At 65.9% G+C, this 14,425-nt stretch overlaps 2 protein-coding genes across 3 annotated transcripts in view; one reads left to right on the top strand and one right to left on the bottom strand.

The window, feature by feature from the left end:
- Positions 1–902: 902 nt before the first annotated feature.
- On the top strand, positions 903–9,464 carry NACAD (NAC alpha domain containing). The gene is made up of 9 exons (XM_075022447.1): positions 903–1,536; positions 3,216–4,760; positions 4,836–7,139; positions 7,710–7,946; positions 8,055–8,143; positions 8,243–8,326; positions 8,716–8,862; positions 8,949–9,080; positions 9,189–9,464. The coding sequence occupies exons 1-9, from the start codon at positions 1,458–1,460 to the stop codon at positions 9,462–9,464; spliced, it is 4,893 nt and encodes a 1,630-aa protein (XP_074878548.1). The 5' UTR covers positions 903–1,457.
- A 577-nt stretch (positions 9,465–10,041) lies between these two features.
- Positions 10,042–14,425, bottom strand: part of CCM2 (CCM2 scaffold protein) — a 40,532-nt gene continuing 36,148 nt past the window's right edge. For both annotated transcript variants that reach the window (XM_075043462.1, XM_075043471.1), the window contains exon 10: positions 10,042–12,842. In XM_075043462.1, the coding sequence (XP_074899563.1) occupies positions 12,562–12,842 (281 nt within the window). In that variant the 3' untranslated portion in view covers positions 10,042–12,561. The remainder of the gene's footprint in view (positions 12,843–14,425) is intronic.

The raw sequence follows: 14,425 nt of genomic DNA, 5'->3' as shown, positions 1-14,425 counted from the left end.
AAGGGCTTTGGGGATGGATTAGCTGCCATCTGGCCGCCGGGATGCTGCTGGTCCTTGCCACGTCCCTTCCAGCCCTTTCTGGCTGGGGGGCACAGCCTCATCTCCTTCCCCCAACCCACACCGTTGGGGACCACGGCGTTTCTCCTGGTGCCCCGCCATCCCACAGGCCGGGGATACAGTGCCGGGAGAAGGCCGCAGCGGTGCGGCGAAGTTTACCGGAGGCGACCGGGAGATGCTGAGTCACGGCTCGGGTCTGCTCCTGGCACCGGCATCGCGGCGGCACCGGCATCGGCGCCAGCCGCGCTCCGTGCCCGGGGTGGCAGCCAGCACCCAACCGTGCCCGTGCCGGGTGCCAGCCTCACTCCGTGCCTGGCGGCAGGCACCGGCATCCTTCCATGTTCTCCGGCCGTGCCTCAGTTTCCCCTCAGCATCCTTCGGTGGGGGCCTTCCTCTCCCTGCAGCGTGGGGTGGGGGGGTTACCTGGGGGGGGGTCTGGTCTGGTCCATCCCCAGCTGGGACAGGGTGTCCTGGGGGTGCCCGGTCCCCCGGGCATCTCCTTCCCTCCACCCAAGGAGGCATGTGTCTGTCTGTCTGTCCATCCAGCCAGGCTCTCCCCACCGCCAGCCTTTTGGGGGTACCACCACCCCCCCCCAATGTTGCCAGGGAACCATCCCCATCTTCCTCACCATCACCAGGGAGACGAGAGGAGGAGGAGAAGGGCCGTTCCCATGGCGACAGCGCAGGCACCCATCCTGCCTCCCCAGCGGTACCCGGGCGCGGGGCGATGCCTGGGGGACACACAGGGTGTCGTTGTCCCCCCCCCCCCCCCGATACGTCTGGCATCACCGCCTGCGTGCAGCTGCGTTTTGGGAGGGGGGGGCTCAGCAGCTCAGCACCCCACCACCACCACTTACACCCAGGACATCGCTGGATGCTCTGCCTCCTTTTTTTAGGGGGGAGGGGGATAAAATCCCACCTCCATCCCCCTTTTTGTCAATCCTGGCTGGGGAAACTGAGGCTGGGGACCCCCCTGAACCCACCCACCGCCCACCCCCCACCCCCGCCTTGGAGCTGATGCAAGCAGCGATGGGGTGGGCCCTTCCCTCCCCTCCCACCGCCGCAGTGCCTGGCACACACCCCGCTTTCTCCCTGCCGGAGAGATAATAAAAAAAAAAAAAAATCAGAAGAGAAAGAAAAGGCAAGGGGGGGGGGGGGAACCAGAAAAAAAAAAAAAAAAAAAAACAACCAACCCACCAGGAAAAAAAAAAAAAAAATCCTGCTGACATCATCTGGGATGACGGGGCTGATCCCGCTGCCGGCCCCCCCGCCGGAGCCCCACTAATGCTCCGCTTCTCTCCCAGCACAGCCGCCTTCGTCCAGCCCAAGCCAAAGGTGCCGGCGGCCGAGCGGGGTGGCAGGCGGCCACCCAGGCCGGCCGGCCGGGCTCTGGCATCGCCATGCCCGGAGAATCGGTGAAAACCGAAGGGTTGGGGGGATTGGAGAAGGAAAACGGAATGCCGGAGGGATCGGAGGCAGGTGAGGCCGAGGGGAGGCCGCGGGGAGAAGGGACGGAGGGATGCGGGATGGAGGGATGCGGGATGGAGGACGTGAGCGGGAGGGATGGAGGACGCAGGGCTGGCCGCGGCGGCAGCTCTCGGCAGCCGACACCGCCGAGGGGCTCCGGTACTGACACCCCCGAGGCGAGGCAGGAGGTGATTTTGGGGACACCCCTTTGGGGACACCCCCTCCCTTCAGCCCCAAGGACCCCCCAGGCGTGGCCGGCCTCGGGTTGTGCCCCCCCCCAGCCCTACACCGGGAGGCCCTGGCAGAACCTGGGGGGGATGTCTTGGTGTCCTGGGGAGTCCGAGCTCCCTCCCCCCCCCCCCCAAATCCCAGCTCCGTTCCCCCTCCCCAGGACCACCGGGTGGGGAAACTGAGGCACGGGCAGTGCGGAGCCGTGGCCCAAGGTCACCCGGCACAGGCGGCCCCGTGGGCTCACTGTCACCCACTGGGGGGGGGGGGGGGCTGGATGTCCCCACTGCCACCCTCCCCATGTGCCTCAGTTTCCCCTCCCAGGAGCCCGGTCTGGAGGGGGACAGTGGCTCACCCAAAAATAGTGGGGTGAGGGTCTGGTTTATGCAAGGGGTGGGGAGGGGGTGTCAGGGCTTTCCCCCCCCCCCAGGACAGCAGAGGGGGGTGCAGGTGGCCTTGTACAGCCCCTGTGCCAGGTGGGAGCAGGGGGAGCCCCAAAACACCCCCCCAGGTACGGGGGGAAGGGGGTCCCAGCCAGGCAGCAGCAGGGAAGGGCAGAGCTAAGGGGATCCCAGCACCCCCCACCCCATGGGACAGAACATGAGATTTTGGGGGGGCATAGCCCCCCAATTAACCCTTTAAGGGCCCCCCCATTTCTCAGGGGCACCCCAGGCATACCCCACCCCAGACCCCTCTTTTGGGGGAGGGTCTCTCCCCACCTGCCCCAGGGCAGGCAGCTGCCTCTTAAATACCCAGGTGAGACCCCACCCCCCACCCCCCCCCACCCCTCCCAGCAGCCTCTGCAGCCTTGCCCCGCCCCCTCACCTCTATATAAAGCCCCCCCCGTGGGGGGGGCCCATGGGGTTGTGCTGGGTTTGGTGTTACTGGTGGGTCCTGGTTGCTTCTGCCCCCCCCCATGGACCTGTCTCTGGGGGCGTCAGGTAATGTGGGGAGTAATGGGGGGTGTCATCCTCCTTCCCCCCCCCCCAGGGAGGTTTTGGGGTGCTTGTGAGGTGAGGAGGAGGCTGAACTCAGCTCACCCCCCCCCCCCAGCTGGGTAGTGGGGGGCTGAGAACCCACAAACTCAGTGCATGGGTGGGCACAAAGCTCCCTCCAGGGGTGATGTTGTAAGGGGGGGGGGGAGGATATGGGGTCCCCCTCCCAGTGGAGGGGTCCCCCCCTTAATGCATCTAAATCTGTATGCCCCTTGGGGGGGGGGTGTGTCTGCTGGTGTGTGTCACCCCAAGGGTGCTCTGGGTGGGGGGGTCGCCCTCTTCTCCCCCCCCCCCCGGGGTGGGTGATACCAGCCTGGCTGGGTGTCACGTCGTGTCCCCCCCCCCCATGGCAGCCCCCTGGCTGTCCCCTCCCTATGGCCCCCCCGTTCTGGGGTGACCCTGGGGGGGGGGGCAGGAGTTGGGGGGCCATGGCACTGAGGGTGGGGGGGGTCTCCCCTCTCTCCACAGCCCCCCTGCCGGCCACGAGCCCCCCGCCGATGCCCGCCAAGGAGGAGGCTCGCCCGCAGCCCGAGGGGGCTAGCTGCGACCCCGGCCCCCCCGCCGCCGCTCCCCCCGGCGAGGCCTGCCGGCCCCCCCCGCCCGCGGACCCCCTGGACACCCGCATCGTCATGGGCGAGGAGACCCGCTCCCCCGCCGCCCCCGAGCTCCGGGGGGGTCCCCCGCCGCCCGCCGTGCCTTGTCCTTTCCCCGCTCCCGCCAAAGAGCCCCCCCCGGGCAGACCCCCCCCCGCCGCCAGCCTGGACCCCGACCTCTTCTTCACGGCTCCCTCCACCCCGATCCGGGTCGGGGGGTCCCGGCTGCCGCCTGCCCCCCCCGAGGAGCAGACGGACGGGGAGAGCGAGGGGCTCTGCTCCCCCCCCACGTCCCCCTCCGGGTCCTACATGACGGCCGAGGGGGGCAGCTGGGGCTCCTCCGGCACCGCCAGCACCTCCCCGTCCTGCTCCCCCAACCTGGTGGCCGAGGCCGAAGCCATGGCGGCCGCCGAGGCCGAAGGCATGGCCGAGGTCGAAACCGTGCCGGCGTCGCCCGCCGGCCTGGAGGAACCCCCGGCCTTCGCCCCGCCGTCTCCCGAGGAGGAGGAGGAGGAAGACGGACCCTTCGTCCCGCCGGAGGATGAGGAGGATGAGGATGGACAGACGCCGGAGGAAGAGGAGGACGAGGAATGGGAGGTGTCGGGGGGCGAGGGGCTGCCCGGCGCGGGCCTGATCCCGGCGGCGCTGCTGCCCTTCCGCGGCAGCCTGCTCTTCCAGGCCGAGGCGGTGGAGATCACCCCGCTGCCCCACGGCGCGGCACCCCTGCCCCTCTCCGGTGAGGAGGAGGAGGACGAGGACGAAGAAGAAGAAGAGGAGGAGGAGGAAGAAGAGGAGGAGGAGGAGGAGGGCGGCAGCACCTCAGCCTCCTTCCTGCGCTCGCTGTCGGAGACCTCCATCACCGAGGGGGTGGACGAGTCCTTCGCCTTCCGCGACGACACCTCTGCCTCCTCCGACTCGGCCGCCTACGACGGCGAGGAGGACGAGCGGCTCTACGGCACCGAGCACCATGCCGTGGGGGCTGAGGGGGGGGCCGCCGGCACCGCCACCGCTCCCCCCGGCACCGATACCTCTGGGGATGGTGGTATCGAGCTCCACCTCCGTGCCGGGACGGACCAGGTCGGCTCCGGCTCACCGGAGGGGTCCCCGCGGCACCACCACGGCGAGGAGCCGGCGAGCGCGGTGCCCGGCGTGGAGGACGCCGGCGGGGATGAGCTCAGCGCCGAGCGGATGGAGCCGGCGACGCAGGAGCAGGATGGCAGCGAGACCCCCCCGGCACCCTCCGGAGAAGGTGGCGTGGAGCCAGACGGTGAGACCTTCCTCACCTCCTCATCTTCCTCCTCGGAGCTGGAGGAGGCTTCAGCCCTGGAGCCTGATGTCCTGTGGGAGCCGGACCCCGTCCTAGGGGGGTGTCCCCCACCAGAGCCCCCCCAGCTCCCAGAGGAGCCGGCGGTGATGCCGGGTGCCGAGGAGGAGCCGGTGGTGAAGGATGATTCCGGTATGGCAGTGCTGGAAGAGGGGCCCGGCACGGAGCCAGTGGTGAGCCACGGCGTCCTACAGCCCCCCGGCCTCTGCTCTGGGGAGCCCGGGGACCCCCAAACCGATGGGCCGGGGAGGGACGACGTGGCACCGGCCAACGGGGAGCCACAGGGTGGCCCTGGGAGTGACGGTGATGATGGTGACGGTGATGATGACCTTGGCACCGCGAGAGCAGGGAGCAACGAGCTGGCAGCCACCGATGGCCCCGATGAGCTGGACGTCGTGGCCGCTGACCTGGCACCGTCGGTGACGCCCAGCCCACCGAACGAGCTGGACACCGTGGGCATCAACCCGGCACCGTCGGTGACACCCAGCCTGCCGGATGAGCCGGACACAGCAGCCACCGACCCTGACCTGGTGCCATCGGTGACGCCAAGCCCACCAAATGAGCCGGACGTGGCAGCCACCGACCTGGTGCCATCGATGACACCCAGCCTACCAGATGAGCCGGACACGGTGGCCACTGACCCAGCGCCATTGGTGACACCCAGCCCGCGGGATGAGACGGATGTCGCAGCCACCGACCTTGGCCTGGTGCCCTTAGTGACGGCCAGCCCGCCGGATGAGCCGGACACGGTGGCCGCCGACCCGGTGCCGTTGGTAATGCCCATCCTGCCAGAGGAGCCGGACACTGCAGCCGCCGACCCTGACCTGGTGCCATCAGTGACATCCAGCCCGCCGGATGAGCCGGACACCCTGGCTGCTGACCTGGTGCCGTTGGTGACGCCTAGCCTGCCGGATGAGCCGGACACCGTGGCCGTTGACCTGGTGCCGTTGGTGACACCTAGCCTGCCGGATGAGCCGGACACCGTGGCCGCTGACCTGGTGCCATCAGGGTTGCCTGATGAGCCGGACACTGTGGCCACCGACATGCTGCCGTTGGTGATGCCCAGCCCGCCGGATGAGCCAGCCACCGCGGCCACCGACGTGGTGCCGTTGGTGATGCCCAGCCCACCAGATGAGCCAGCCACCGCGGCCACCGACATGGTGCCATTGGTGACGCCCAGCCCGCCGGATGAGCCGGCCACCGCGGCCACCGACATGGTGCCATTGGTGACGCCCAGCCCGGCAAATGAGCCAGCCACCGCGGCCACCGACCTGGTGCCGTTGGTGACACCCAGCCCGCCGGATGAGCCGGACAGCGCGGCCACCGACCCCGACCTGGCACTGTTGGTGATGCCCAGCCGGCCGGCCGCTGTCGCGGCACCGTCCCCCCCACCGCAAGACGCGTCCCCTCGCGATGCCGACGAGGAAGCGGCGGACGGGGCGGCCTCGGCCGACGAGTCCCCGGAGCCACCGGTGACCGCGTGTCCCTCGGCGCGGGGGACGATGGCGCGTCCCCCCGGGGACGTCGGCGAAGCCCCCGAGGAGTGGGACGCTGCCACCGCCTCCTCCGAGGAGTCGTCCCCGGAGCTGCTGGAGACCTCCCGCTCCCGCACCGACTCCAGCTTCTTCACCGCCCCCGAGGACAGTGCTGGGGAGGCGGCCGCCCCCCCCAGACCCCCATCTTCCGACGAGGAGGAGGAGGAGGAGGAGGAAGAGGATGCCGCCCGTCGCTGCCTGGCCCTCTGCCTGCCCGCCTCGCCCCCCGCCGTCCCCCCGTTGATCTTCACCGCTTCGGAGCGGGAGGTGTACGTGGGGGCCCCCCCGTCCCCCCTTGAACTGCTCCAACCACCCGGTGCCTTTTCGGAGAGCGGGGCGGCCTGGCAGCGCCAGGAGGACCGGCAGCGGGTCACCGCCATGTTACGGGGCTCTTTTGGGGATCTGCCGGCCCCCCGCCTCCTCCCCAGGGCCCCGGAGCCCCCCGAGGTGCTGGCGGAGCCCCCCCTGAGCCCTCCCGGCGATGGGGGGACGGAGGAGCCCCCGACCCCCCAAGAGCCCCCGACCCCTCGGCCGGGCGATGAGCCCCTGAGCCAGACTGCTGGGGAAACCGATGCCAAAGTCCTGGGGGAGGGTGGCCCCCCCAGCCCCCCCAGCGAGCCCCCGGCACCCCCCCGGCAGCAGGAGGAAGAGGAGGCGACGGCGGGGGCCCCCTCCGGCCCCCAGCCCGCGCCGGGTGCCGGCGAAGCGGAGGATGCTCAGCCGGAGCCCGTTGGGGAAGCGGCACCCCGAGCCCCCCCCGAGCCCCCCAGCCCGCCGCCGGCCCCCCGCCCTCCGCTCCCCAAAGTCAGCCAAGTGCCTCCTCTCGCCGTCGCGCCGTCGCCGTGCCCGGATCCGACCCGCGGCCCCCAGGACACCTCAGGGCTCCCCGCCGGCGAGGAGCGTCCGTCTGTCCTGCCGCCCTCCAGGAAGCACCTCGAAGGTAAGATACACCCCCCCCCCGACACCCACCCACCCATCGCCGTGGGGCTGGGGTGGGCTTCATCCACTGGTGGGGTGCTGGGGGTCCCCTTTGGGGGTTCTAGGGTGGCCGATGGGGGTGAGCGGGCTGGATTCGACCCCATGGGAAGGGATTTGGGGGGGCATGACCAGCTCAGTCCCCCCCCCCCGTTGCCCCCATGACCACTCCCCTGCCACCATGGGGTGTTGTGTGGGGCTGGGGTGGGCATCACCCACTGGTGGGGTGCTGGGGGTCCCCTTTGGGGGGTCCCAGGGTGGGCGATGGGGGTGAGCAGGCTGGATCGACCCCATGGGAGGGGATTTTGGGGGGCACCACCAGCCTAGATCCCCCTGTTGCCCCCACAGCCACCCCCCCACCATCATGGGGTACTGTGTGGGGCTGGGGTGGGCATCACCCCCTGGTGGGGCGCTGGGGGTCCCCTTTGGGGGGTCCCAGGGTGGGCGATGGGGGTGAGCAGGCTGGATTTGACCCTATGGGAAGGGATTTTGGGGGGCACCACCAGCTCAGCCCCCCACCCCTCCCTGCCCGCAGCCCCCCAGCCCTCCCCACGCAAGGAGAAGGAGGCGCGAGGCAGGCAGGCAGGGACGGGCAGCGCGGGCAGCCGGGGACCCCCCCGGGGGTCCCTGCAGTCGGAGTCGAGCTCCTCCAGCGAGGCGGAGGCTCCGTACCCCTGCCCCGAAATCCAGCGCCTGCGGGAAGCCGCCGGCATCGCCCTGCGCCAGGACAAGCAGCCCCCGGCCCCCCGCCGCTGCGAGGCCAACCATAAAGGTGAGAGAGAGGGGGGTCCCTGTGGGGTTCCCCCCTCCCCCAAATTTTTGGGGGGTTGGGGTGTCAGAGGGGCACCCGTCTCCATCCCACCCTTCTGCTTGGCCGCAGGGTCGTGTAACGAGTCGGAGAGTAACGACGAGTCCATCCCTGAGCTGGAGGAGCCCGAAGGCTCGGAGCCGCAGCCGACCCAGACCCAGGTGGGTTTTTTTTGGGGGGGGAGAGGGGGTGATGGGGACCCCCTTACCCTCCCCAGGGTGGTGGGACCAGGGCTGTCCTCACCCACGGATCTCTGGCAGGCACAGCTCACCCACTCGCTGGGCACCGGGGAGGAGACTGTCAGCAAGGCGAAGCAGAGCCGGAGCGAGAAGAAAGCCAGGAAGGTGGGATGGGGACCCCCCCAGGTGGGGCTGGGGGTCCGCCATGGGGCTGGGGGGTCCCTGTCCTCTCCTAGGGTTAGTGGGGGGTAAGATGGGGGGTGGCAGGGGGGGAAATCTCCACTCTGAGAGGGTCTCCAGGTCACGCCAGGGTGTCCCAGTACTGGGCTGGGGTGGTGGTGTGGGGTCCCCCATTCTTGGGGGGGCATGGGGGCTCAGCCTGGCCATGCTGGGGGACAACATTGTCCCACGTCCCTGGTTTTGCTGTTGTCCCAGGGTTCTGGGGGGCTGCAGACCCCCCTCCTTGGCTGCTCGGGGTGTTGTGATGCCGGACAGGGGGACACGGGGTCACCCCTGTGTCCTGGTTTCTTCTGCCCCCCCCCCCCCCCCCCCAGGCCATGTCCAAGCTGGGGCTGCGGCAGATCCACGGCGTCACCCGCATCACCATCCGCAAATCCAAGAACATCCTCTTCGTCATCACCAAACCCGATGTCTTCAAGAGCCCCGCGTCCGACATCTACATCGTCTTCGGGGAAGCCAAGGTGAATTGGGGGGGGGGGGGTGGTAGAGGGGATCTGAGGGGGGGGTCCCATCCTTGGGGCTGGTGGGTGACCCCGTGTCCCCGCAGATCGAGGACCTGTCGCAGCAAGTGCACAAGGCGGCGGCGGAGAAGTTCAAGGTGCCGATGGAGCACTCGCCCCTGATCACGGAGACGGCCCCCACCCTCACCATCAAGGAGGAGAGCGAGGAAGAGGAGGAGGTGGGTGCCGGAGGGGATCCAGGGGTACGGGTGGGGATGGGTCAGGGCCCTTTTGGGGGGGGGGGGGCTGATAGCGATGTCCTGTGTCATTGTCCCCCCCCCTCGTAGGTGGACGAGACGGGGCTGGAGGTGAGGGACATCGAGCTGGTGATGGCCCAGGCCAACGTCTCGCGCCCCAAAGCCGTGCGGGCGCTTCGGCACAACAACAACGACATCGTCAACGCCATCATGGTGAGTGGTTGGGGGGGGGGGGCTGCAAACAGGGTTATAGCCCCCCCCGGTGCATCTCCCAGCATGAATTGGGGGTGCAACCGCCCTTCCTGGGGTGCTGCGGGGGGGTGCCTGATGCTCTGCTCTCTCCCCCCACAGGAGCTGACTATGTAGCGGCTGGGGGTGTCCCGGCCCCCCTGTATAGATGCACAGTTACTCCCCCCCCCGCCATCCTTCCTCTAGACCCCCCCATACTCCTCCTCTGCGTCTGTAACGCTCAATAAATGGCCTCATGTATCACTTGGATCGCACACCGCCTCCGCTCACGGTGATTTTGGGGATGGGGGGGGGTCTGGGCTGCCCCATGGCTTCCCCAGACCTGTATCCCAGTGGGGGGGGTCCTGCCTTGGGGGTGTTTGGGGGAAGCTCGGGATACCCCCGTTCCAGCAGTGGGTTAGGGTGCGGGGGCTGTAACTGGGGTGGGGTGCCCAGGGAAATGGGGGTGAGTGGTGGCCACCGCGGTGGGATACGGGGTGCTGGGAGCAGGCACAGGGAGGGCTGGGACCCCCCCCCCCCCGCTCTGCAGTTTGGATGGGGTGGCAGAGTCCCAGGATGGTCCCGAAGCAGTCGGGCACCAGGGCTTTGCCCCCGTCCCGTGTCGCTAATTTGGAGGTGCTTAACAAAGCCGGGCTTTGCCCAAGCCCAAGGGAGGCGAGCGAGGGCTTTAGCAACGAGACAAACCACTGTCGGGTGCAGAATTATATTTACCTGTAACAAATACTCCGTACAGAAAGCATACATACACAGCCTCCCCCGGGACCGCCGCGGCCCCCCCACGCCGTGTCCCCCAGTGTCAGGGTCGCTCCAGGGCTGGCGATGGGGAAATGGAGGCGGCAGAACCCCCCCCCCCCGGCTGCTGCCATCTACTTGCTCCCAGAACGCTACACCCCGCGGGGTTATTTCCAGAATTAAGTCCTGTTTCCCACTGAAGTATAAAAAAAAAAAACAACCACCGTGAGCTGTTACGGCTTCTGTTTTATAGCTCTCTGTATACAATCATGTCAAAAATAGGGCTTTTTTTTTCTTCCAAATTTCCTTAAGTCTTTAAGGACTTGAACATCCCCATGTGCAATTTGTTTTTAATCTGTAAATCATAAAAAGGCACTAAAACTACCCCCAGCTCTGAGTACTCCCAGCCCTGTGCTGTGCCGCTGCCTCCTGGGCTTAAGAAGGAGGAAAAATCTTGGTTTCCCCAACTCCCGAGGCCCTGGAGCTGGTGCCCAGGGGACGGAGCTGGGACCCCCATCTCCCCTTCCCTTGGCTGATGGCAAAGACACCTGCCAGGAGGAGGAAACCCCAAGCTTCTCCATCAAGGCTTGTTTCTAGGGAAGACGCTCTCCGGGATGGATGTATCCTGGCCAAACCCTTTCCTCCAGGGGCTGGGGGACCCTCTTTGAGACCCCCCCCTCCTCCTGCTCTGGAGTTTATCAATCAGCCTCAAAACTGTAAGGAAAGGGCTGTTGGAGGATGGAGGGATCCTGTACCTGTCCCCGGCTCTCCAGGGAGCCGGACACCGCGGTGACTTGGCTGCTTTCACCCCGTAAAGTCCAGGGGAAGGAGGGATTGGGGTGATGGGGACCCCCCCCCCGGGGAGCAGAAGGGGGTCACCCTGACCCCAGCCTAAAGCAGCGCGGGATCTGTGCAGGATCGTACCGAGGGCCGGCGCCTGCGATCCTGGGAAAGGGCAGGTAAGAAATGGCTGGAGCAGTGGGGCTAGGGAGGGGGAGGAAGGGGGAGGATGGTAGGGATGAAGGCTGCTGCCTGCCTGGGACGGATACCGGTATGGGTAAGGGTTAGGTGGGGAGCTGCAGGGAAGGCTTTGGGGACAAAGAGCAGAGGAATGTGCAGGAGGAGGCCAATTCTCCGTCCCCCCAAAAAAATCCTGCTGAGCCAGTGTCTGGCTGCAAAGCACCCACTGCAGCCAGCCCCCCCCCCAGCTCGGGGTGGCTGCCAGAGCCACCCATGGGTGCCAGAGCCCCCATCTGACCCCTGGGGTGCTGCCCCAATCCTCCTCCAGCCCCATCCTTCCTCCTGGTTGTGGCTCTAAGATAACTGGGGACCCCCACCCCAAGCCCTGATCCTTCTTAGGTGACCCCCCCGCCCCAGCAAACAGCATGTCCCCTGCGGGGCCCAGCCGGCACCTCTCTCTGCACAGGAGCGCTCCTCTGGCAGGGGATAGAGATTAAAAAAATAAGTGTGTATTTATAACTGTATGTAAAAATATATACAACATGTACAGCACACCCTGCAGCACCCCCCCCACCCCCCAAGCTTCCCAGAGTGGGTCCTGGATCAGCTCTCCTGTCCCAGCGGTGACCCTGGGGGACAGCAAAGTCCCCGAGGAGCCCCAACAGACACCCAATGCCCTCCTGCTGGCACCCCAAACCCCAGGACGGGTGGCAGAGGAGGACCAAGGGGTCCCCCAGACCACGGGGGTGGGGGATGCATGGGGCAAGTCCTTGTGCTCGGCAGGCTGGCGTGCAGGAAGGGGATGCCCTGGCAGGCGCCGGCAGCTGCCTGCCCTGTGCCCATGGGCACACACAAGCCCACTGGCAGGTAAAATGGCATCCGTGTGGCCCCCCCCACCTCCCTGGGGTCCCCCCGCTATTCCTGAGCAAAGCTGGGGCTGGGGTGGGGGTACGGCAGCGTTTGCAGGCCAGGTTGCGGCAGCCCAAGCACAAAGCTCGCGGCGCGGGTGGCATCGGCAGCTTCTCCTGTGGGTCTGGAGCCGAAATGTTTCGACAACATCGACAATAGGTTTAAATAATTCACATTGTGGTAAACTTCATTCAAAAAACAGGGGGAGGAAGAAGAAGAGGAGGAGGAGAGCAGTTACAACAGGGATACCATGTGCAAAACTGTAAACCAGGCAGAGGGTTGTAGCCGACTTGTCTCCCCAGCCTCGCTCCCTGCTGCGCCGGCAAAACCAAACCAGGGACGGCGCAGGCTGGGCTCCTGCCCCGGCATCCTCCACCACAGCGTGCCGGCGCGGTGAGAGGGTGCTGGCTGCCTGCCAAGGGCCACTTGGAGCCGTTAACGAGGACGGGAGAGTAAGTACATCCTGATCTAGCCCCAAAAACCTCTTCAGGAACGACGGTCAGGATACAGGCACTGCTGCAGGGGTCTCTCCGAGAGGGTGGGAAGGTGCCAGAGTGAGCCCCTGCCCCGGCGCGGGGAGCTGCCGGGGCTGTCCTCCCCCCCTCGCTGGCTTTCAGGAGGAATCACGGTCCATGCTGCACCCCAGGGCTTCAATGTCGTTGCTGATGTGCGAGATCATTCGGTCCCACTCGTCCTCCTCCGAAGGGACGGACTGGTCATCTGAGCTGCCGGCAGCGCCATTGCCGTTGGTGGTGGAATTGGAGGTGGTGCTCAGTGTCCGTCTGTACCTCCCGAAACTGTCTGTGATGATGCCTCGGCCATCCTTCACCCCGATGGTTTCAAGGAAGTTCTCAAAGTGTTGACTGTCCTTCTCGGGGATGAAGGGGCGAAGACCTGGATCAGGGAAGAAAACCCGAGGAGGAAACAGCATCATCGTGTGTTTTGTACGGCACAGGCGTGCAGGGGAGACATCCAGGACAGATTTCCACATGGATTTGCTCAGCTGTCTGAAATTCCCCATGGCTTCTGAGCCATCCAGCAGAGCCCAGCTGCTGAGGCTGGCTGTAATATCAATTCCCAGCTCCCTGAAATGGCAGAGGGCTTGGCAGAGGAGCCCATTTCAGGGGGACAGGGACCACTGGAGTCTCCAGCTTTTGTGGCCACATCTCACACTTACACCCCTGAGAACTGCAGCCGCTGCCCACCGAGCACAAAATCCCGCTAAAGCAGGATTTTCCGAGCTCGAAAGGATCGTCTGCTAATTCCCCACTGAAACATATTGCTCAGCTCTATTGAGCTTATTGGTCTAACGGCATCAGCCCACAACTCCTGCGCCCGAAGGAGCACAGGCAGGGCGGCTGCAGGAACATCTGTCCTGTCTCTCTCTGCATCCCACTGTGGGCTGGTGTCCCTGGCAGGGTGGCTGTCACCCGCTGCGAAGCAGAGAGGGTCACTGGGACACAGGTTAGGCACGCTGCTACTTCTCCTTTGGGGATTTTAAGTAACTAATTCTGTTTTCTTTGTAATTAGCAGTAGGGTGAGAGTCCTCAAGAGCAAGTGTTTAAGTTAAGGCTACGTAAATGGCTTTTCCTGATGGGCCCCATCCTGCTCCAGCTGCAATCACAGAGCAGCTGTCCTGCCGAGCATTGTCCCTCTCCCTACCCCCTCCATGCTGAGTGTCCTTGCTGGCCAAAAACAAGATACCCCCCAGCCCCCTTCCCAGAGTCAGTCACAGCTTTAGGGCTACGGTCACTACCCAAACTGCTTGGAAGAAAACTCTGGACACTCAAAAACTTGAAAGAAAAACCTTTACGGGAGGCTTCCAGCATAGTCTGAGCCTGGGCAGAAGCTTTTTCTGCTCCTCACCTCTCTATCTCACATCAACCTCCTCAGTCAAACCTGTGGGGAGCAGCCAGAGCTCAGCCCAGCTCTGTCCTGGGAGAATATGGCACCGCTGTGACCACCCAGGCTGGGAAAAGCAAGTTGGATTTGCTTTTTGGTGACATGAAGCCAATATAAAGTCAGCCTCCCAGCACAGCGACCTTGCCTTTGTGCCAGCTTTGGTACAGGCGATGTTAAAAGCAAGTCAGTTGCGTGCGCACCACTGAAAGAAAATGCCTTTGTGCTGGCGGAGGCACCCGGCTGCGCTGCTGGATCCCCAGGACAAAGAAAAGAGAAGCCGGCTGGCGCGAGAACTCGCTGAGAGCTGCCCCGCTCCCCGCGGCACGCTGACTCCGGTGAGCAACCCCCAGTGCTTTCAGCAGATCTGCTTTTATAAGAGGGTGAAAACCCAAGGCATCGCTTTTCAGCGACAACAGGCATCTCTGTTTTGGTCCCTGCGCTGTTTGAAAGCCCCGCCAGCGCTGGCTGAGTGCCCAGCTGAGAACCTGCCTGCCCCAGGGCCAGTGCAGACATCAGGTCAGGCCCACGTTCTCCTGCCCCAAGCCATGGGCTCTTGTTACTGATGCTCTTTCAGC

Source organism: Buteo buteo, chromosome 2 (genome assembly GCF_964188355.1).
Source record: "Buteo buteo chromosome 2, bButBut1.hap1.1, whole genome shotgun sequence".
In the NCBI taxonomy this organism is placed as follows: Eukaryota; Metazoa; Chordata; class Aves; order Accipitriformes; family Accipitridae; genus Buteo; species Buteo buteo.
The sequence above is the reverse complement of the archived record's forward strand: the minus strand, read 5'-3'. Positions and strand labels throughout refer to the sequence as shown.